This window comes from Anomaloglossus baeobatrachus, chromosome 1 (genome assembly GCF_048569485.1).
Source record: "Anomaloglossus baeobatrachus isolate aAnoBae1 chromosome 1, aAnoBae1.hap1, whole genome shotgun sequence".
In the NCBI taxonomy this organism is placed as follows: Eukaryota; Metazoa; Chordata; class Amphibia; order Anura; family Aromobatidae; genus Anomaloglossus; species Anomaloglossus baeobatrachus.
In genome coordinates, this window is record NC_134353.1 from 883,621,167 (window position 1) to 883,643,704 (window position 22,538).

General features: G+C 43.3%; 1 protein-coding gene across 2 annotated transcripts in view; it reads left to right on the top strand.

Annotated features, from left to right (window-relative positions):
• Positions 1 to 22,538, top strand: part of ARL15 (ARF like GTPase 15) — a 381,074-nt gene that overhangs the window by 176,497 nt on the left and 182,039 nt on the right. For both annotated transcript variants that reach the window (XM_075342828.1, XM_075342833.1), the window contains one exon: positions 21,420 to 21,628. In XM_075342828.1, coding sequence (XP_075198943.1) covers positions 21,420 to 21,628 — 209 coding nt within the window. The remainder of the gene's footprint in view (positions 1 to 21,419; positions 21,629 to 22,538) is intronic.

Below are 22,538 nucleotides of genomic sequence, written 5' to 3' on the forward strand. Positions count from 1 at the left end.
AAAAAACGAATTCTAACCCTGCAGTGAAAATATATAGGGGCAATTGTGGGAACGGAGAAGGCGGTGTGTATTTTAAGCATAAATATGTTCTTTAGACTTTGCAGTTTGTTTGGCATATTTCAGACACTGCTCTCTTCATATGGTTTTTCTGACACAAGGATAAAGAGAACACTAAGCGAATATCACGGACTGCGTGCCTCATCCTTTACTGAAGAAAACAGAATTCTGGGTTGCTAAAATTATAGAGAGAGATTAGAGAGAGATTAGAGAGAGAGAGAGATTAGAGAGAGAGAGAGATTAGAGAGAGAGAGAGATTAGAGAGAGAGAGATTAGAGAGAGAGATTAGAGAGAGAGAGAGATTAGAGAGAGAGAGAGATTAGAGAGAGAGAGAGATTAGAGAGAGAGAGATTAGAGAGAGAGAGAGAGATTAGAGAGAGAGAGAGAGATTAGAGAGAGAGAGAGAGATTAGAGAGAGAGAGAGATTAGAGAGAGAGAGAGAGAGATTAGAGAGAGAGAGAGATTAGAGAGATTAGAGAGAGAGAGAGAGATTAGAGAGAGAGAGATTAGAGTGTCTTTTTTTATTATTATTTATAGATAGACATGCGTATGTATATGTGCATTTATATTAGATATTGTTTTGTTGCGTGTTTTTTTTTTTTTTTTTTTTTTGGGGGGGTGGGGAGTGTGATTTGGGATTCTTTTGATTTTTCACATATTAGCCATAACAATCAAATCTGCTAATGGGAAAATCTTCAGATATACCAAAATACTTGGCCAGAAAATGCTACAGAAGAATCAACATCACAAAGTAAACAGTTGATCCAAACTCTAAAATAAGCATTAACGGCTTGTTATATAACCTGGGCTTTGTGTGATAAACAGCGCCTCACCTGTCCTCAGGTTGTGTGCAGTATTGCAGCCCAAATGCCATTCCATTTCATATGACATTGAGCTGCTTTTTACAACCCAAAGACGCCTGAGTACCGAAAGCTGCCATATTTTTAATTTTTTTATTTTTTTTATCCAATTTTTGAAATTTCTCCTGTAGCTATCACACACGTCTCTGTAAGAAGGGGTCAGCGTGGTGAGCATCACCCAGGGGTGTTTCTTCACTTTACCTTTATTATATGAATCTTCCTCTTGGGCATAATAAAGAAGATGGATCTAGAACACATGTAATATACTTATGCCAGGATGGACGTCCTGCTGAGTCCACGATCAGCCGAGGATCTGCGAAGTCTTCTGAGCATCTGCTTTGTGTCATGAGAGGAGTTTTGTCCAATGTGGAGAAGGTGAAAAGATTTTTGTGTACATGGCTTTAGCCCTAATAGGTGATTTATACTGGAACTGCTGGCATTGCTTCATATATTCTGGAGTATAAATCCTATAAAACCAAAGTATGAGAAGCTAAAGATACATATAACAAATCCATATCCTCCCTGTTTTCATATCCATGTTTTCAGTATTGAACTTTGGATTGAACCAATTGCAATCTAGATAGCGGTGAATCGCGTGGGGTTTAAAATTAATCTTTTATGTTTTCTCTTAAGGCTGATTTACATGGGCCAATGATTGGCAGAATAAACATTCATTGGATCTTATTCACGAGCATTGGATGATCTATATACACTGTGCAGAATTATTAGGCAAATGAGTATTTTGATCCTTTTTACACATGTTGTCCTACTCCAAGCTGTATAGGCTGAGAGCCAACTACCAATTAAGTAAATCAGGTGATGTGCATCTCTGTAATGAGGAGGGGTGCGGTGTAATGACATCAACACCCTATATAAGGTGTGATTAATTATTAGGCACCTTCCTTTCCTTTGGCAAAATGGGTCAGAAGAGATTTGACGGGCTCTGAAAAGCCCAAAATTGTGAGATGTCTTGCAGAGGGATGCAGCAGTGTTGAAATTGGCAAACTTTTGAAGTGTGATCACCGAACAATCAAGTGTTTCATGACAAATAGCCAACAGGGTCGCAAGCAGCGTGTTGGGCAAAAAAGGCGCAAAATAACTGCTATGAATTGAGGAAAATCAAGCGTGAAGCTGCCAAGATGCCATTTGCCACCAGTTTGGCCATATTTCAGAGCTGCAACGTTACTGGAGTATTAAAAAGCACAAGGTGTGCCATACTCAGGGACATGGCCAAGGTAGGGAAGGCTGAAAAACCACCACCTTTGAACTAGAAACATAAGATAAAACGTCAAGACTGGGCCAAGAAATAGCTTAAGACTGATTTTTCAAAGGCTTTATAAACTGATGAAATGAGAGTGACTCTTGATGGGCCAGATGAATGGGCCAGAGGCTGGATCAGTAAAGGGCAGAGAGCTCCACTCCAAATCAGACGCCTGCAAGGTAGAGGTGGAGTACTGGTATGGGCTGGTATCATCAAAGATGAACTTGTGGAACCTTTTTGGGTTGAGGATGGAGTGAAGCTCAACTCCCAGACCTACTGCCAGTTTCTGGAAGACAACTTCTTCAAGCAGTGGTACAGGAAGAAGTCGGTTTTGTTTAAGAAAAACATGATTTTCATGCAGGACAATGCTCCATCACATGCATTCAACTACTCCACAGCGTGGCGGGCCAGTAAAGGTCTAAAAGATGAAAAAATAATGACATGGCCCCCTTGTTCACCTGATCTGAACCCCATAGAGAAACTGTGGTCCCTCATAAAGTGTAAGATCTACAGGGAGGGAAAACAGTACACTGGAATCTCGGAACAGTGTCTGGGAGGCTGTGGTGGCTGCTGCACGGAATGTTGATCGTAAACAGATCAAGCAAGTGACAGAATCTATGGATGGTCGGCTGTTGAGTGTCATCATAAAGAAAGGTGGCTATATCGGTCACTAATTTTTTGGGGGTTTTGTTTTTGCATGTCAGAAATGTTTATTTCTAAATTCTGTGCAGTTATATTGGTTTACCTGGTGAAAATAATCAAGTGAGATGGGAATATATTTGGTTTTTATTGAGTTGCCTAATAATTCTGCACAGTAATGGTTACCTGCACAAACAGATATCCTCCTAAGATAGCCAAATCTAAAAAAAAAAAACCACTCCAACTTCCAAAAATATTAAGCTTTGATATTTGAGTTTTTTGGGTTGATTGAGAACATAGTTGTTAATCAATAATAAAAATCCTCAAAAATACAACTTGCCTAAGAATTCTGCACACGGTGTATATATAACATCAGTTGTCTGCAGCACACCCATCTAAGTGAACCAGGGACGTGTTACGATAATGTTGAAAAAGCCGCTTCAGAGATGAAGTGGACAGGAACTCTAGTGCCACCTAATGGAAGTAGCAATCCTAGGAGTCAGTATTGACCCTTCAAAAGGACCTCGCCCAATAGCTTTTGGTAAGAAGCCAAACCTGTAACTCTATCTTAAGGCGCATGTTTCGGGGTGTTAGCCCATTATCAGTGCAAAGCATAACTGGTTTGCTTAGGTACGAGGCCTCCTGTATAAAGTCTAAGATAGTGGTTCCCAAACTCCAGTCCTCATGGCCTCAACTGGTCAGGATATCCTTAGTATTTCACAGACGATGCCTTGATAATGGTTCAATCAACTGTTCAATGCTAAGGAAATCCTTAAAACATGACCTGTGGGGGGCCATGAGGACTGGATTTCGGGAACCACTGGTCTAAGGGATAAGGTTTGACCTTGTGGAGCCACACAATGCTCCCCTTGAATTTTTAAATCTGTAAAAAGCCTTTTCAGAGAAGCTTATTTTGCGGCCGACGTTGAAAACAGCTGATCAGTGTTGATGCCAGTTGCCGAATCCCCACCCATCTACATTTAAATTGTTTTTCAGTTTCAAAGTAGTGAAACAACCATTCAAGTATTTCTTAGACCTGATCAGACTGGTGTACTTACTTTAAAAACCATGTCAGAATGGCTGTATAATCCTTTTTCAAGAGTAATGAGCTTGTGATGTGTCCAGCTACAGTTGTGCTCATAAAATGCTAATATTACTTTGAAAAGCCAACCTTGGTAGAAAGGTTATTGAATTCTCAAAGAAAGTACATCAGGCACATCCGGTCTAAGATTTATTTAATAATGGAGGCAGGTTATATTGGGAAATTTGGTGGCAGATGTGCTCTAAGCCACTGGCTTTTGGGGGGTTTCAGTGGTCTGAAGTTCTCCTCCTTTCTCTCCGAGCCTTAAAGTTCTGAGAAATGAGTTTTATAGATGTCTTAGTGCAAAAACTATCTATTATGCCTGTAATCGTCATCATAGTTTTCATTATTTAGGGTCTCCTGATTGGCTATGCTGTCCAGCTTTGCGTTATATGCCCCGCCTCCTCATCTATTCATACAGATTTTTTTTTCACTGTTTTTTTTAATTAGTCGTCTCCCATTTTTAATTTATATATTATGTAACGTAAAGGGAAAAAAAATACCTGAGGACCCTCCGGTGTAGTGACGGCCATCGGGGGTTAAAACAAAAATACCTGATCACCCTCCAGTCTAGTCACAGCCGTCTGAGGGTTAAGAGGAGACCTCCAAGCCTTAGTGATGTCAGTATTTAAGAGTGGCCTTTTCTAAACAGCCATTAATTCCGGTGTGTGCATGTGTAAATCGCAGCCTTCTATTAAGAGACATAAACAGATTTGGTTACAAGCCCCGCGCTCCGAGCACATATTAATCACACTGACATATTCAGCAACGCTATTTATTTTTATATTTACGCATTAACAGGAAACTAATGATTAATTTTAGCAAAGAGGCTCCAGAATGGAAATCCTGAGTATTTCTAGATGCATGTTGGTAGAAAGCAGTCGGTGTACGGCAATATTAATTTACCTAGCATTTTGTGAATTACAAAACTGAGCAAAAAAATTTGTTTTTCAGAATAAAAGTGTGTGTGTGTGTGTGTATATATAATATACAGTGTGTGTGTGTGTATATATAATATACAGTGTGTGTGTGTGTGTGTGTATGTATATATACAGTGTGTGTGTGTGTGTGTGTGTGTGTGTTTGTGTGTATGTGTGTATGTACACATATATACACTAGCTGTAGTAACGGTCTGTCTTTGTCTCTCTCTGTGTCTCGCTCTATCTCTGCCTCTGTCTCTCGCTCTATCTCTGCCTCTGTCTCTCTCCATCTGTCTCTCTCCGCCCCCCCGGTCTGTCTTTCCCCCTCCCCACCCCGATCTGTCTTCCCCCCCCACCCCCCCTTTCCCGGTCTGTCTCTCTGTCTCTCCCCCCCACCCCCGTCTGTCTCTGTCTGTCTCCCCACTGACATCATATTGCCTCACACAAGCTTCTTATACTACGAATGTCATTTGTTCCTATACCAACCACAGCTGCTATTAATAACTTCCAGCTCCATTCAGTTTAAAGGGAACCTGTCAGCAGAAATTTCGCCCAAAACCTAAAAGATTCCCCCTCTACAGCTCCTGGGCTGCATTCTAGAAAGGTCCCTGTTATTATTGTGCCCCATGTGAGACCAAAATAAAAGCTTTATAAAGTGGTACCTTTTTGTATTCAGATAGTGTAAATGTGACACGGGGGCGGGCTTTCTGGCGTCCGTTATTCTGCCCCCTGGTCCTGTATGCCGCCCCCATCGCTCCTTTCCATAGCTGATGCACCGCCCACTGCTCCAGCCATCCCCGCGCATGCCCAGTGCCAGTCTCACGGGACTGAGCAGTGTTGACTGCTGGTGACGTGTGCGCAGGCAAGTGATTATGGGCGGGGCTGTGATTATCAGCAAGTACCCACCCATAATCTCGTGAGCGCGCAAACCTCACCAGCCGTCAGACACACTGTGCTCAGGGTAGTGCTAGACTGTATGGGCTGCTTCCAGGGATGACGTCCCTTTTGTCACGTGATAGGGGCGTGTTCAAAATACTAATACTGGCTTTTTCTTTGCCACTCTGCACTGAAGGCTAGCTTCCCGGAGTTACCTCTTCAATGTAGACATTGACACTGGCGTTTTGCGGGTACTATTTAATGAAGCTGCCAGATGAGGACCTGTGAGGCGTCAATTTCTCAAACTAGAGACTCTAATGTGCTTGTCTTGTTGCTCAGTTGTGCAGCGCGGCCTCCCACTTCTTTCTACTCTGGTTAGAGCCTGTTTGTGCTCTCCTCTGTAGGGAGTAGTACACACTGTTGTAGGAAATCTTCAGTTTCTTGGCAATTTCTCGCATGGAATATCCTTCATTTCTAAGAAAAAGAATAGACTGTTAAGTTTCACATGAAAGTTCTCTTTTTCTGGCTATTTTGAGAGTTTAATGGAACCAATAAATGTAATGCTCCAGATTCTCAACTGGCTCAAAGGAAGGTCAGTTTTATAGCTTCTCTAATCAACAAAACTGCTTTCAACATACTTGCAGAAGGGTTTTCAAGGGATTTCTAAACATCCATTAGCCTTCTAACACAGCAAGCACAATGTACCATTAGAACACTGGAGTGGTGGTTGTTAGAAATGGGCCTCTCTACACCTATGTAGATATTGCATTAAAAACCACGTTTGAAAAAAATAAAAAATAAAGTAATATCTAAGTGACTCCAAACTTTTGAACTGTAGTGTGTGTGTGTGTGTGTGTGTGTGTGTGTGTGTGTGTGTGTGTGTGTATCTAATAAATATATACAATATATATTATAAATTATAGAATTTTACGAGTACATAAGATAAATACCTTTTGAAGAACATTATTACGCGTTGTTTATATAATAGTGCCCTCATGTTCCATAGCGCTTTACATACTCATCATCACTGTCCCCATTGAGGCTCACAATCTAATTCCCTATCAGTGTGTCTTTGGCTTATGGGAAGAAACCTATGCAAAGACTAAGAGAACATACACACTCCTTACAGATGTCATCCTTGTTGGGAATTGAACCCAGGATCCCAGGGTTAAAAAATATCAGCACTATTTCTATATTCAAATCTCCAGGGCAGTGGGAGGTGTTGTGAGTGTCAGTTATGCTTTTGCTGTTGTGAGGCTCCCTGTTGTGGCCAGGAATGGTTTGGACAGAGACCAGGTGTGTTGAGCAATGGGCGTTTCCATTGCTAACTCTGCTTATGCCGGATGTCAGTTGTTCTCTGTACACCAGCCTGCTTCATCCTGCTCCAGACCACATCTACCCCAGATAAGTGCTTGGCTCTTTTTGTTGTTTGGTTCTTTTGCTCTTATCGGAGTTTGTCATTTGCTGTGGTTATTGTCAGTTTATATGCATGCAGGAATCTTCCCTCTCAGTTGCTTAGCTGGGAAGCTCCCTGCAGCTATGTTTGGAGTATTGCTCCTATTAATCCATGTGTTTGTTGCTTCTTGAAATTGTAATGATTCCTGCTTTCTGTTCATTGGTATGACAAGAGCGCCTGGTATAGGACGGAGTTCAGATCTAGCGATCTGAGGGCTTTTTTTGTACTATCAGGAATTTGGATTTTTGCAGGGTTTTTTCTGGCCACCATCAGTCCCTTTCCTATCCTGTCCTATTTAGTCAGTAGGGCCTCACCTTTTGCTAATCCTATCATCTATCTGTGTATTGTGTTTTCCTATATCACCGCAGTCTTTGAATGTGGGGGGCTTGCTATTCTTTCTCATTTCTGAGGCAGAGAGTTATTCTTCTTTCCTTCCTTTAGGATAGCTAGTTCTCCGGCTGGGTTTGCGGTGCACAGGATGTTAGTTCACCCCTCGGCTACTTCTAGTGTTGGTTAGTAAGGGGATGGCGGCCAGATTAGTTGCCAATGCTCTTGTCACCTTTTACCAATGATTTATCGTGGTCTTCCATGGTTCCGGATCATAACAGGGAGGATTGCACAATCTTATAAGTGTCCTTATGCTGGTTTGGCTCTTTCCATAAAGAGAAACTTTACCCTTTGGACCCTCTGTCAGAGGCCTTTCACCCAACCAAACCAGCTTTCCTGCTTTGCACTGATGAGGAGCAATCGTCCTGAACACTTGTGTGCAAATAACTAGTTTGGCTTCTCATTTTAAGTCCTATGGCGAGGTCCTTTATTGGGTCAACATTGTTTTTTTGGATTATTGCTTCCAGTAGATGGCACAATAGTTCCTGTCCTCTTGTTCCTTTCTGCAGAGGCTATTTGCGTAAGTTCATGTATAAAATTCTTTAAATCCTTGTTCTGAATTTTGATCCAGTCAGTAGTCACTTTGACTCAGGAGAGAAAAATGTGCTCTTTTAAGGTAGACTGGAGAATGCATTATAGATGTATCTAAACCCCTTCTTAACCTTTCCCATCCCTCAAGTGATCTTGATAGACATGTCTCCCTCCCCCCCCCCCCCTCCCAAATTGTGTTATCTATGTAACACAAGCCCCAGATTGTCAATATTTTGTCTGATTGGACGTGTGATGTGGTGAAGTAAGGCCAGTCAGCAGTTTGACTGCAACGGTCATGAATAGTGATGGGTGGACCCGGACTGTAAGTCTAGATCCGCGCGATTTCAAAGGTACCAGAGAGCCAGACCTGGGCTTGGAATTCCAGGTGTTGATCCAGCAACTCGAGAAATAAAAAAAAAAAAAGAAAAGAAGCATTAAGCAATTGCTTTATACTTGGAGTCTCCGGCGCTGTTGTAACTGCTCATTCACTTTTGGGGCCGCTCATGTCATGGGGTTCCCCATATTATGATACATAGCACAGATAAAGCATACGGCTACAGGCTGCAGCCCCCCCAGCCATGCACTAATCTTGACAGTGTATCAAAATAGAAGGAACCGCATGCAACTTTTTTAATTTAAAAATTAGCGTTTGGTCCCCCCCCATATTTGATAAACTGCCATGATAAAGCCCAACAGCTGGGGGTTGGTATTCTCAGGCTGGGGAGGTCCATGGTTATTGGGTGCCCCCTACCTAAAAATAGCAGCCTCACAGAATTGACAAATCTATTAGATGCAACAGTCTCGGAACTTTACCTGGCTCTTCCCGATTGCCCTGGTACGGTGGCAATCGGAGCAATAAGATGTTAATCACAGCTCTTAGCTGCCACTCATCCCTAGATTAGTAATGGGGAGGGTCTAGGAGATCCCCCCCCCCATTATTAATCTAGAAGTGAAAAGAAATGAACACAAACACTGAAAAAGTCCTTTATTTGAAATAAAATGCAAAAAAGACCTTCTTTCATCACTTTATTAACCCCCAAAATACCCGACGTAATCCACCTAAGGCCCTACAACCCACGACGATTCCAGCTCTGCTACATATCTAAAGTCACAAAACGTGATCATGGAACATGACCACCCGCTGTGAACTTCAAGCAGAGAATGAGCCACGGGATCAGCGGTGATGTCACTCAGGTTAGTTGCGGGCACAGCTGGAGGTTCCCATGGTCCTCCACCTTTGACCTCAGGTAACCTGATCACAGCACAATCAAATATATCTACAAGAAACACAAGTTTTTATATTCTTGTAAAATACACCAAAATTTCATTATTTTTACGCCCTAACCAGCAACAATGGTACATTTTATATCCAATAGTGAGATAAGCAGTGGTACACTCGTTATATTTCTTCAGTAGGGCTCCAAGCAGCAAAGTGTCTCAGTCCAAAGACTCACTACAGTCCAAGAAAAGAGACCCAGCACTCCAGCTTCAGCCAAGGTGTTTTATTCTACCAGATAGGCCACAAATTTATATCAACCATAAATATTAAGTTTCAACAAATAATTTATCAACAACTAAAAACCACAAGTATTTTATGTGCTTTAAGGGAAAACTCTGGCTGTGTTATTATAGCCGCGTGTATCTTTAACTCCAAAATGCTGCAGCGCATCATAGAAAGCATACTTTGAAAAGCCGATCCTGGACTATGTGACTGATCCAACTCGAGGATGGTCCACGGCAGCTTCTCCTCGTTCTGGTCTCAGTTACTGATTTTTATTTCTCTATAAAGATGAGGCCGGTCAGTCATGGAGAGCGGGGTGGGAAAAATTTATACCAGGACCTCGCCTCGGACTAGTCGTCCAAGATGCATGGTCCCCAGCTGGCTTTTCACAGCATCTTTTCTCTGAAATGCTGCAGCTTGGGGAAGTTGGGAGAGACAACAGCCTGCGGAAGATACTTCTGACTGCTGTCTCGTGTGTATGGCCTGCTTAAAGGGGTATGCCCATCTCCAAGAACCTATCCCAGGAGTAGGAGTAGGAGAAGCAGTAGGCGTAGCAGCAACTTACTTAATGGGGTATTCCCATCTGTAAGATCCTACCCCAATAAGTGCGACATGGACTTCTGCAAATAGGGAGATAACTATTCTAGACTTATTTGCTATAAGACTCAAACTACATAATATTAGCAAATCCCTCCAGAACATTTATCTTTCAATTTGTGGAAGTCCATGTAATACTTAAAGGGCTATTCCCATCTCCATGATGCTACCCAAATATATATTAGGAATAATAACAAGAAGTTCAGTTCTTGGACCCCTGCTGTTCTCCATCTACACCTTCGGCCTGGGACATCTCATCGAGTCCTACGGCTTTCAGCATCACCTGTACGCCGATGATCCGCAGATCTACCTCTCTGGACCTGACATCACCTCCATACTAGCCAAAATCCCACAATGTCTCTCTATTTCATCCTTCTTCTCTGCGCGATTCCTAAAGCTTAACATGGACAAAACACAATTCATTCTTTCCTCCTCCTCTCTCAACCCCTCTAACAAGCCTATCCATCAAAGTTGATGGTTGCTCACTCTCCCCCAGTTTTGCAAGCTCGTTGCCTCGGAGTAACCCTCGACTCTGCTCTATCCTTCAAGCAACACATCCAAGCCACCCTCACCTCCTGCCAACTACAACTCTAAAATATTTCCCGGATTCGTGCATTCCTTAACCAAAAATTAGCAAAAACACTAGTGCATGCCCCATCATCTCCGGCCTCGACTACAGCAACTTCCTGCTCTATGGCCTTTTCCAATACTCTCCACCCCTCCAACCTATCCTAAACTCTGCGGCCCAACTAATCCACCTCTCCCCTCGCTATTTCCCAGCCTCGCCACTCTGCCAATCCCTTCACTGGCTTTCCATTGCCCAATGACTCCAGTTCAAAACACTAACCATGACATACAAAGCCATCCACAACCTGTCTCCTCCATACATCTGTGACCTAGTCTCCCGGTACCTACCTGCACACAACCTCAGATCCTCACAAGATCTCCTTCTCTACGCCTCTCTCATCTCCTCTTCCCACAATCGCATACAAGATTTCTTTTTTTTTTTTTTTTGCGCTCCCCCATACTCTGGAACACTCTACCTCAGCATAGCAGACTCTCACCTATCGTGGAAACCTTCAAAAGGAACCTGAAGACCCATCTCTTCCAACAAGCCTACAATAATCCTTAGACCAGTACACCACTGCACAACCAGCTCTGTCCTCACCTACTGTCCCCTCACCCATCACCTGTAGACTGTGAGCCCTCGCGGGCAGGGTCATCTCTCCTCCTATACCAGTCTGTTTTTGTAATGCTTATGATTGTTGTGCTTGTATTTTTTGTATACCCCTTATTCCTTACTATATATTTGGATATAATGTTGGATATAGGAATACCCCTTTTAAGTATGACATGGACTTCTGCAAATAGTGAGATAAATATTCTTCGATGAGGTGGTCATGTAAGTGCAGCCATTAGTAGCTATGTTGTACATCTGGTGTAGAAGTGGAGTCGGTGTGAATCTGTTCACAAGATCGGTCACGTTGCTATTCTGTTACCTATAGGTAATAGTCCTGAGACCCGGCTCCATCCTCCCGCCATAAGTAGCTCTTATTTTGATTAGTTGGCATGGCTTGGCATCATCACGGCGGTGTGACATACATGTGACGTCATGCTAGGCCGGCTAATCAAAAGAAGAGCCACCAATGCTGGGAGGTAGGAGGAGGTTTGTCCAGTGTGCGAGCCATGGACTGGGTCCTGGAAATTGATTTGCACCGACTTGGTTTAGAAATCAAATGACCCATTTGTCTACAGAGAATTAACCCCTAAAAGGCTACGTTTAGGGCTGAGTGGATCTGAACTGTAAAAGTCCGGATCCACGCAGTTTCAAAGATTTCCGGATGTCGGACCTGGATCCGGAATTCTGGGCGTACGATCCGGCATGAAGGAAAATAATTAAAACAAAAAAAACAGAAATAAAACCGTGTTTCATACTTATCGTGACTGTGTCATGGCAGCACACTGCTTCCAGGTCGCGCATTCACTTCCTGTACTGTGCCTCGTATACACACAGCTTTCTGTGTTTTTCCCCACTCACGGCCATCCTCTCGTCTGTGATTGGTTGCAGGCAGACACACCCCCAACCTGTGACTGTGTCTGCCTGCTGTGCAGCTATCGTGGCTTAGTCATTGCTCAGCCAGCAGTCGTGCTCTATGGCCGCTGACTGTGTTATGTAGCAGAGCTGAAGCGGCGTGGGACCTCGTGTGGATTATGCCACAGCTGCAGGGTATTGGGGGTTAATAAAGAGGTGAAGGAGAGTGCGCTTTGTACTTTATTCCAAATCCTTTATTTGGAATAAAGTACAAAACACACCCTCCTTCACCTTTTTATTAACCCCCAACACCCTGCAGCTGTTTCTGTGTCTGAGTTTATGTACTTTCATTTACAGGTTAGTGTGATGCAGGTATCTCATAGACCCCTGTGCCATCACTAACCTAGGGTTTAGTAGCAGCCGTGCGCCTACGTTCACATGGTGCAATTTTCCTGCAAAAAATACAATGTTTTATCTACTAGCAAAGTGAATGAGACTTCTGGACTCTTATGCACACGTCTTATTTTTTTCCTTGCAGATTTGAAGCGGTGTCTAATCTGCAGAAAATTAATTCTTTCAGCTTTTATGCAGATATTTTTTTCACCCGTTCAAATAAATGGAAAAAAAACAAACAAAATGCGCAATTTTCCTGCTAAAACGCCAGTATTTGCAGCAGATTTTTATACGGCAAACTGAAGGTTCGCACATACCCTGATGCCAACAGCTTTTATGGTTCCCAATTAAAATACCAGTTTACTGTGTTGTCTCTTGGCCAAAAGTATCTCTGTATAGGACTCGACATGTAAATAAAAGTAAGGACCACAATACCCACAAGTTGTGAATATTTCGGCTTTGTGAGTAGCGCGCCTGCACCAAATGATCATTTTACAGCCTTCAGGTTGGCTGCGCTCCATGTAGATAGTAATGTTAATTCTCGGTTTCAGCGATTCTTCCCCTGATGGATCGTGAATTACCTGTTGACTTCATTTTATTGTCTGGACATTGTCCAACGGATTGCATCACCCCACACACTGCGGATATTGTCCTCCTGCGGGGGGTGGGTGGGTGCGGGGATGAGTAAGGTGCTTTCTACACTCATCTTCAGGACTTCAAGGGGTTCTTAACATTTTTATACATAAATTGGGTTAGTCATAAAATAAAGACGTCACTCAGTTATGGTAACTTCTACTCTTCTTTATTTTATAGTTATCCAAAAGCACAATCTATTGGTGTAATCCTAGTAGTCATGGCTATGTCCGGGGACGTATGAATTACTGACCTCTGTATCACAATATAGTCTATAAGGTGGTCAGAAAATGAATTCTTAAGTATATTCTTAGGGAAATGTTACTGGGGTCCTTGTGTAGGTATGTTGCTGATTAGGTATGTTGCTTACCTCATATGCAAGACATTGCAGCAGCTTGGGTATCCATGGTTAAAACCAGTCATGTAGTGAGTTAGTTGCTTGTGGTTGTAACCATGGATACCTAAACAACTGCAATGCCCTGCACATGAGGTAACCAACATACCTAATCAGGAGAACTATACTACATTTCTAATAGAAAGTATTTGATTATAATATTATTATTATTATTATTATTATTATAATTATTATTCCTATTATATATGGGAATAGGATCTTGGCGATGGGAATACCCCTTTAATGAGTGTCCCAACAATTTCCTGTAATCAGTCATTAAAGGGGTATTCCCATCTCCAAGATCCTATCAATATGTAGTAGGAAAACTATACGTACAAAATCAGCAAGGGATCAAATAATTGTTTCCTTCAATGTATATACAGTACCTTGAAAAAGTATGCATGCCCCGTGAACTTTTCCACTTTTTTTTTTTTTTTACTGTTATACCTACAAACCTAAATGTACTTATTTGAGATTATATGTGATATACCAACATAAAGTAGCAAGTATTTGTGAAATGTAGGGGAAATGCTACTTAGTTTTCTAAAGATTTTAAAAATACAAATCTGAAAATTGTGATGTGCATTTTTATTCAGCCCCCTGTAGGCGGATACCCCTAAATAACATCTTGAGTCAACCATTGCCTCAAGAAGTCACCGAATTAGAAAATTGAGTCCAACTGTGAATAATTTATTCTCAGTATAACTACTGTTCGGTGAAGGCCTCAGAGGTTTTTTTAAGGACATTAGGAATGAAAAACATCCTGAAAACCACACCTGGGAACACACCAGACAAGTAAGGGATAAAGTTGTGGACAAGCGTAAATCAGCATTAGGTTACATATACAGTTATGGCTGAAAGTGTTGGCACCCTCAAAATTGTTCCAGAGAATGAAGAGTTTCTCCTGGAAATGTATTGCAATTACACGTTTTGTTGTACACCTGTTTATTTCATTTGTCATTGAAACCTCACAAAAACGCAAATTGGACATAATTTCACACAGTCGCAAAAAATGGGCTGGACAAAATTATCAACTTTCCAAAATTGTAGGTAAACAACTTAGGGGCACTTTGCACACTACGACATCGCAGGTGCGATGTCTGTGGGGTCAAATTGAAAGTGACGCACATCCGGCGTCGCTGTCGACATCGTAGTGTGTAAAGCCTTTTTGATACGATTTAACGAGCGCAAAATCGTCGTAATCGTATCATCGGTGTAGCGTTGGTCATTTCCATAATTTGGAAATTACCGATGTTACGATGTTGTTCCTCGTTCCAGCGGCATCACACATCGCTGTGTGTGAAGCCGCAGGAGCGAGGAACATCTCCTACCTTCGTCCTGCGGCTCACGCCGGCTATGCGGAAGGAAGGAGGAGGGCGGGATGTTTACGTCCCACTCATCTCCGCCCCTCCGCTTCAATTGGCCGCCTGCTTTGTGACGTCGCTATGACTCCGCACGACCCGCCCCCTTAATAAGGAGGCGGGTCGCCGGCCAGCGCGATGTCGCAGGGCAGGTGAGTGCATGTGAAGCTGGCGTAGCGATAATGTTCGCTACGCCAACTATCACCATGATATCGCAGCTGCGACGGGGGCGGGGACTATCGCGCTCGGCATCGCAAGCATCGGCTTGCGATGTCGTAGTGTGCAAAGTGCCCCTTAGGCTATGTGCCCACGCTACAGGATTTATCGCGGATTTGACGCGGATTTTGACGCGGATTTAGCGCGGATTTGCCGAAAATCTGCAGCACAGCTACTCCCCAGCCATTTCAATGGCATTTTGGAAATGCTGTGCCCATGCTGCGGATTTTTCCGCTGCGGATTTTGCCGCGGATTTTGATGCGGAACAAACTGCAGCATGTCAATTGTTTGGTGCGGATTTGGTGCGGATTTTCTGTTTTGAATGGGGAAAAAAAAAAAAATAAAATCCGCGGCAAATCCGCGGTAAATCCGCGGGTGCGGATTTGCCGCGAAAGTTGCGGATTTTCAGGCAAAAAAATCCGCAGGGACCTTTTACTGTGGACACATAGCCTTAGATTCAAGCATGTGATGCTCAATCAAACTGAACTGTGGCAAGTAACAGGTGTGGGCAATTTGAAAAGCACACCTGAAAACAGATAAAGGGGAGAGGTTGACTCAACTTTGCATTGTCTTTGTGTGCCACACTAAGGCTAGTTTCACACTACGTCTTTTTAACATCCGTTGAAAACGTTTTTTTTAGCAGAAGTACGGATCCTGCTTTTACAGCAAATAACGTATGCAAACGCATATGTTATTTTGCAGGATCCTGCACTGGATGTTTAGGGGCGGGCATTGGAGTCATGTGATCGGGAGTGAGGGGAACTAGACTGGGAGGAGGCTTCTGACAGCTGCAGACGCTGGTAACCAAGGTAAACATCGGCCTTGGATACCCGATATTTATCTTGGTTACGAGTGTCTGCAGCTGCTAGGAGCAGGGCTGCCTGCACGCGTAACCAACGTAAACATCGGGTAACTAAGAGAAGTGGTTACCCGATATTTACCTTGGTTACGAGTGTCCGCAGCTCTCAGGTGGGAGAGAGAGGGAGGAGAGGAAGGGGGAAAGACATAGATAGAGAGAGAGAGAGAGGGTGAGGGAGGGAGTAGAGAGATAGACAGATCACGCGAGACTGGTTCTGGGCATGCTCAGTACTTTCTGGGCATGCTCAGTACAAAAGCAGGATCCTGTCTATCAGCACGCCAGCGTTCACCTGCGTTCGCGTGCTGTTTAGTCAGGATCCGGTGACTTGCAGTATTTTGACGCAGCTCAAAAACGCTACAAGTAGCGTTTTTGAAACATGTTAAAAAACTGCAAGTCACCGGATCCGCACTATAACGCAGGCAAACGCAGGTGAACGGATGTTAACGCGAGTCCATTGCAAATGCATTGAAATGAAAACGCATTTGCACTGGATCCGTACTTCGGCTAAAATAACGTTTTCAACGGATGTTAAAAAGACGTAGTGTGAAACCAGCCTAAGCATGGAGAACAGAAAGAGATGAGAACTTGAGAACCAAAATTGTTGAAAAATCTCAACAATCTCAAGGTTACACAAGTTCATTTCCAGAGATCTTGGTGATCCTTTGTCCATGGTGCACAACATAAGCAAGAAGTTTGCACCCCATGGCACTTTAGCTAATCTCCCTGGATGTGAACAGCAGAGAAAAATTAATTAAAGGTTGCAATTCAGAATAGTCCAGATGATGGAAAAGCTGCCTCAATCAAGTGCCAAAGATATCCAAGCTGTCCTGCAGGTTAATGGTGCATCAGTGTTGGCACAAACTATTTGTTGACATTTGAATGAAATGAAACTCTATTGCAGGAGACCTAGGAGGACCCCACTGCTGACACAGACCTAAAAAGCTGGACTGTAGTTTTTCAAAATGTACTAGAGTGACCAAAATCCTTCTGGGAAAGTGTCTTGTGGACAGATGAGACTAAGTGTTTTGGTAAATCACTTCATTCTGTTTACCGAAAATGGAATGAAGCCTACAAAGAAAGGAACACAGTACCTGCAGTCAAATATGGTGGATGTTTTAAGATGTTTTGTGGTTGTTTTGCTGCCTCTGGCATTGGGTGTCTGGACTCTGTGCAAGGCATCATGAAATCTGAAGATTACCAAAGGATTTTGGGTCGAAATGTAGTGCCCAGTGTTAGAAAGCTGGGTTTCTGTTGTTGTAGGTCATGGGTCTTCCACCAGGACAATGACCGCAAACATAATTCAAGAAGCCCCCAGAAATGGAGGGAAACGAAGCTCTGGAGTGTTCTGAAGTGGCAGCAATGAGTCCGAATCTAAATCCCATTGGACACCTGAGGAGAGATCTTCAAATTGCTGTTCCGAGAAGTCTCCTTTACATACAGTGCCTACAAGTAGTATTCAACCCCCTGCAGATTTAGCAGATTTACACATTCGGAATTAACTTGGCATTGTAACATTTGGACTGTAGATCAGCCTGGAAGTGTGAAATGCACTGCAGCAAAAAAGAATGTTATTTCTTTTTTTATTTTTTTTTTAAATTGTGAAAAGTTTATTCAGAGTGTCATTTATTATTCAACCCCTCAAACCACCAGAATTCTGTTTGGTTCCCCTAAAGTATTAAGAAGTATTTCAGGCACAAAGAACAATGAGCTTCACATGTTTGGATTAATTATCTCTTTTTCCAGCCTTTTCTGACTAATTAAGACCCTCCCCAAACTTGTGAACAGCACTCATACTTGGTCAACATGGGAAAGACAAAGGAGCATTCCAAGGCCATCAGAGACAAGATCGTGGAGGGTCACAAGGCTGGCAAGGGGTTCAAAACTCTTTCCAAGGAGTTGGGCCTACCTGTCTCCACTGTTGGGAGCATCATCCGGAAGTGGAAGGCTTATGGAACTACTGTTAGCCTTCCACGGCCTGGACAGCCTTTGAAAGTTTCCACCCGTGCCGAGGCCAGGCTTGTCCGAAGAGTCAAGGCTAACCCAAGGACAACAAGGAAGGAGCTCCTGGCAAGATCTCATGGCAGTGGGGACATTGGTTTCAGTCAATACCATCAGTAACGTACTCCACCGCAATGGTCTCCGTTCAAGACGAGCCCGTAAGGTACCTTTTTACTTTCAAAGCGTCATGTCAAGGCTCGTCTACAGTTTGCTCATGATCACTTGGAGGACTCTGAGACAGACTGGTTCAAGGTTCTCTGGTCTGATGAGACCAAGATCGAGATCTTTGGTGCCAACCACACACGTGACGTTTGGAGACTGGATGGCACTGCATACGACCCCAAGAATACCATCCCTACAGTCAAGCATGGTGGTGGCAGCATCATGCTGTGGGGCTGTTTCTCAGCCAAGGGGCCTGGCCATCTGGTCCGCATCCATGGGAAGATGGATAGCACGGCCTACCTGGAGATTTTGGCCAAGAACCTCTGCTCCTCCATCAAGGATCTTAAGATGGGTCGTCATTTCATCTTCCAACAAGACAACGACCCAAAGCACACAGCCAAGAAAACCAAGGCCTGGTTCAAGAGGGAAAAAAATAAAGGTGTTGCAGTGGCCTAGTCAGTCTCCTGACCTTAACCCAATTGAAAACTTGTGGAAGGAGCTCAAGATTCAAGTCCACATGAGACACCCAAAGAACCTAGATAACGTGGAGAAGATCTGCATGGAGGAGTGGGCCAAGATAACTCCAGAGACCTGTGCCGGCCTGATCAGGTCTTATAAAAGACGAATATTAGCTGTAATTGCAAACAAGGGTTATTCCACAAAATATTAAACCTAGGGGTTGAATAATAATTGACCCACACTTTTATGTTGAAAATTTATTAAAATTTAACTGAGCAACATAACTTGTTGGTTTGTAAGATTTATGCATCTGTTAATAAATCCTGCTCTTGTTTGAAGTTTGCAGGCTCTAACTTATTTGCATCTTATCAAACCTGCTAAATCTGCAGGGGGTTGAATACTACTTGTAGGCACTGTATGAAAGACCTGGATCAGTTACCAAAAGAGTCCAAAATTCTAGATGAGAGGTGTAGGAAGCTTGTTGATGGTTATAGGAAGCAATTGATTGCATCTATTTTTTCTAAATGGTGAGCAACCAAGTATTAAATTGATGGTGGCAACAATCTTGTCCAGCCCATTTTTTGTTTTTTGTGTAAAATTATGTCCATTTTACCATTTTTTTTCTTTGTTGTTCCAATACCCACAATAAGGAAACAAACATGTAATTCCAATAATTTTAAGGGTGCCAGCCATGTGTGTCTGTGTGTCTGTGTGTCTATAATAAATATATCCAAAAAAATAGCTGGACATTCCCATCTTGTTCGTCCTTGTATATAATTATTTGTACAGATGAACGAGGCACCTTCAGGTATCTGGAAATTGTACCCAAAGATGAACCTGACTTGTGCAAGTCCACAATTCTCTTCCTGGGATCTTGGTTAATTTGTTTAGACTTTCCCATGATGCCACACAAAGAAGCAGTGTGTTTCAGGTGTGCATTAAAATGCATTTACAGGTGTGTCGCTAATTAACTCAGATGTTACCAATAAACCTGTCAGAAGCTTCTAAAGACATGACATCATATGGGTTGTTCATCTTTTTCTTTCTCTTTCTTTCTTTTTCTTTTTCTCTTGCTCTTTTTCTTTTTTTTTTCTCCCTTTTTCACTTTCTCTCTTTCTCTTGTTCTTTCTCCTTCTCTCTTTCACTTTCTCGTCTCTCGTTGTGTCTCTCGTTGTGTCTCGTTGTGTCTCCTTCTCTTTCACTTTCTCGCTCTCTCTCGTTCTCTCGTTCTCTCGTTCTTTCTACTTCTTTCACTTTCTCTCGTTCTTTCTCTCTCTCTCGTTCTTTCTCTCTCTCGTTCTCTCTCTCTCTCTCTCGTTCTCTCTCTCGTTCTCTCTCGTTCTTTCTCTCTCTCGTTCTTTCTCTCTCTCTCGTTCTTTCTCTCTCTCTCGTTCTTTCTCTCTCTCTCGTTCTCTCTCGTTCTCTCTCGTTCTCTCTCGTTCTCTCTCGTTCTCTCTCGTTCTCTCTCGTTCTCTCTCGTTCTCTCTCGTTCTCTCTCGTTCTCTCTCGTTCTCTCTCGTTCTCGTGTTCTCTCGTTCTCGTGTTCTCTCGTTCTCGTGTTCTCTCTCGTTCTCTCTCTCTCTCGTTCTCTCTCTCTCTCGTGTTCTCTCTCTCTCTCGTGTTCTCTCTCGTTCTCTCTCTCTCTCGTGTTCTCTCTCGTTCTCTCTCTCTCTCGTGTTCTCTCTCGTTCTCTCTCTCTCTCGTGTTCTCTCTCGTTCTCTCTCTCTCTCGTGTTCTCTCTCGTTCTCTCTCTCTCTCGTGTTCTCTCTCGTTCTCTCTCTCTCTCGTGTTCTCTCTCGTTCTCTCTCTCTCTCGTGTTCTCTCTCGTTCTCTCTCTCGTTCTTCCTCTCTCTCTCTCGTTCTCTCTCTCGTTCTTCCTCTCTCTCTCTCGTTCTCTCTCTCGTTCTTTCTCTCTCTCTCTCGTTCTCTCTCTCGTTCTTTCTCTCTCTCTCTCGTTCTCTCTCTCTCTCGTTCTCTCTCTCTCTCGTTCTCTCTCTCTCTCGTTCTCTCTCTCTCTCGTTCTCTCTCTCTCTCGTTCTCTCTCTCTCTCGTTCTCTCTCTCTCTCGTTCTCTCTCTCTCTCTCGTTCTCTCTCTCTCTCTCGTTCTCTCTCTCTCTCTCGTTCTCTCTCTCTCTCTCGTTCTCGCTCTCGTTCTCGCTCTCGTTCTCGCTCTCGTTCTCGCTCTCGTTCTCGTTCTCGTTCTCGTTCTCGTTCTCGCTCTCTCTCTCTCTCTCTCTCGTTCTCGCTCTCTCTCTCGTTCTCGCTCTCTCTCTCTCTCTCTCGTTCTCGCTCTCTCGTTCTCGCTCTCTCGCTCTCGCTCTCTCGCTCTCGCTCTCGCTCTCGCTCTCGCTCGTTCTCGCTCTCTCTCTCTCTCTCGTTCTCGCTCTCTCTCTCTCGTTCTCGCTCTCTCTCTCTCGTTCTCGCTCTCTCTCTCTCTCTCGTTCTCGCTCTCTCTCTCTCGTTCGTTCTTTCTCTCGTTCGTTCTTTCTCTCGCGTTTGTTCTCTTTCTCTCTCTATGCAAAATTAATTGAGGTGTTTTTAAAATTCACCATTTGTATTTCTTTTAATGTTTATCCGTCCTGTCATTTCCATAATTTCATGACTTTTCTTTCTTGATGTTGCAATTTCAATGTTTGAGTGTATTTTCAGTTTGTGTGTCTGTGTGTGTATATATCTATACATTTTTAAATTTACAAATATTAATTGCTTGAGATAATTGGGTTTTTTTTTTTTTCTTTCTTTGCAGGAGCAGCCAATATCCGAAAATACTGGAGTCGTTATTACCAGGGATCTCAAGGAGTCATATTTATCCTTGATAGTGCCTCATCTGAAGAAGACTTAGAAACTGCCAGGAATGAGCTCCATTCCGCCCTGCAGCATCCACAGCTATGCACTTTACCTTTTTTAATACTGGCCAATCACCAAGACAAGCCAGCGGCACGGTCCATACAAGAGGTAGGTTATATCATCTACAGCCTTTTCTTGTTGGAAAATCTTGAGCGCTTGGTGTGGTAAGACAGCGCGTGACATGGTGTAAGTGTGTTGGAAGTTTAGAGGTAATTCTAAGCTGCATAACCTGAATGGGGAGGAGATATTGGATAATTTCCCTTATTTCCCATTCACTGTACTCCATTGCGTCAATAACTAATGGTATACTGAGGCAGACTATCGCTGTGCTGGTTGGCGCTTATTCACCGGTTTGTTTTCCTTTACAACAAAGCGATTGCAGATGACTCCATCTCCTTTGCCTACAGCAGTTGGTCATCGCAGCAAAGTAATGTGACATCAGTTTGCATCACATATCATTTTTTGTGTTTTTAAAGTGTATTATTATTTTAACTAAAATGTACTTAATAAACCTTTCACCTTTCCTTATGTAGCGCTCTGCTGTACTTTGTGCATACTTGAGTCCTAATAGACTTCTAGTGGTTTCAAAGAGGTCCGTGTAGCGCATAGACGTCCATGAAAAGCCCGGCATGTGCAGAATACTGCTGCAGAACATTACAGGGAACGCTTTCTGTGTCCAGGATGATGATGGGATCTTGGCTATGGACGCACTTCCTGACTTTTACCCAGAATCTAAATGTATTTACCGTAATTTTTGTTTGAGAAGATGCACACAAAATTTAGAGAAAAAAGGGTCAGTCTTATAATCCAGTGGTGTCTTGCTGGGGGGGGGGGGGCTGGTGAGGGAAAGCAGTGGCGGAAGAGTGGGGTCACAGGAGGCAGGGGCGGTGGTGGAGTAGGGCGATGCTGCGGGGGGGGGGGGGGGGGCGTGTGTCCCAGATGCTCGCTGTGAGGGACGCAACATCTGGAAACTGTCGGCGGTGCACAGATTGAGCGATCGGCTCAATGACAAGCCAAG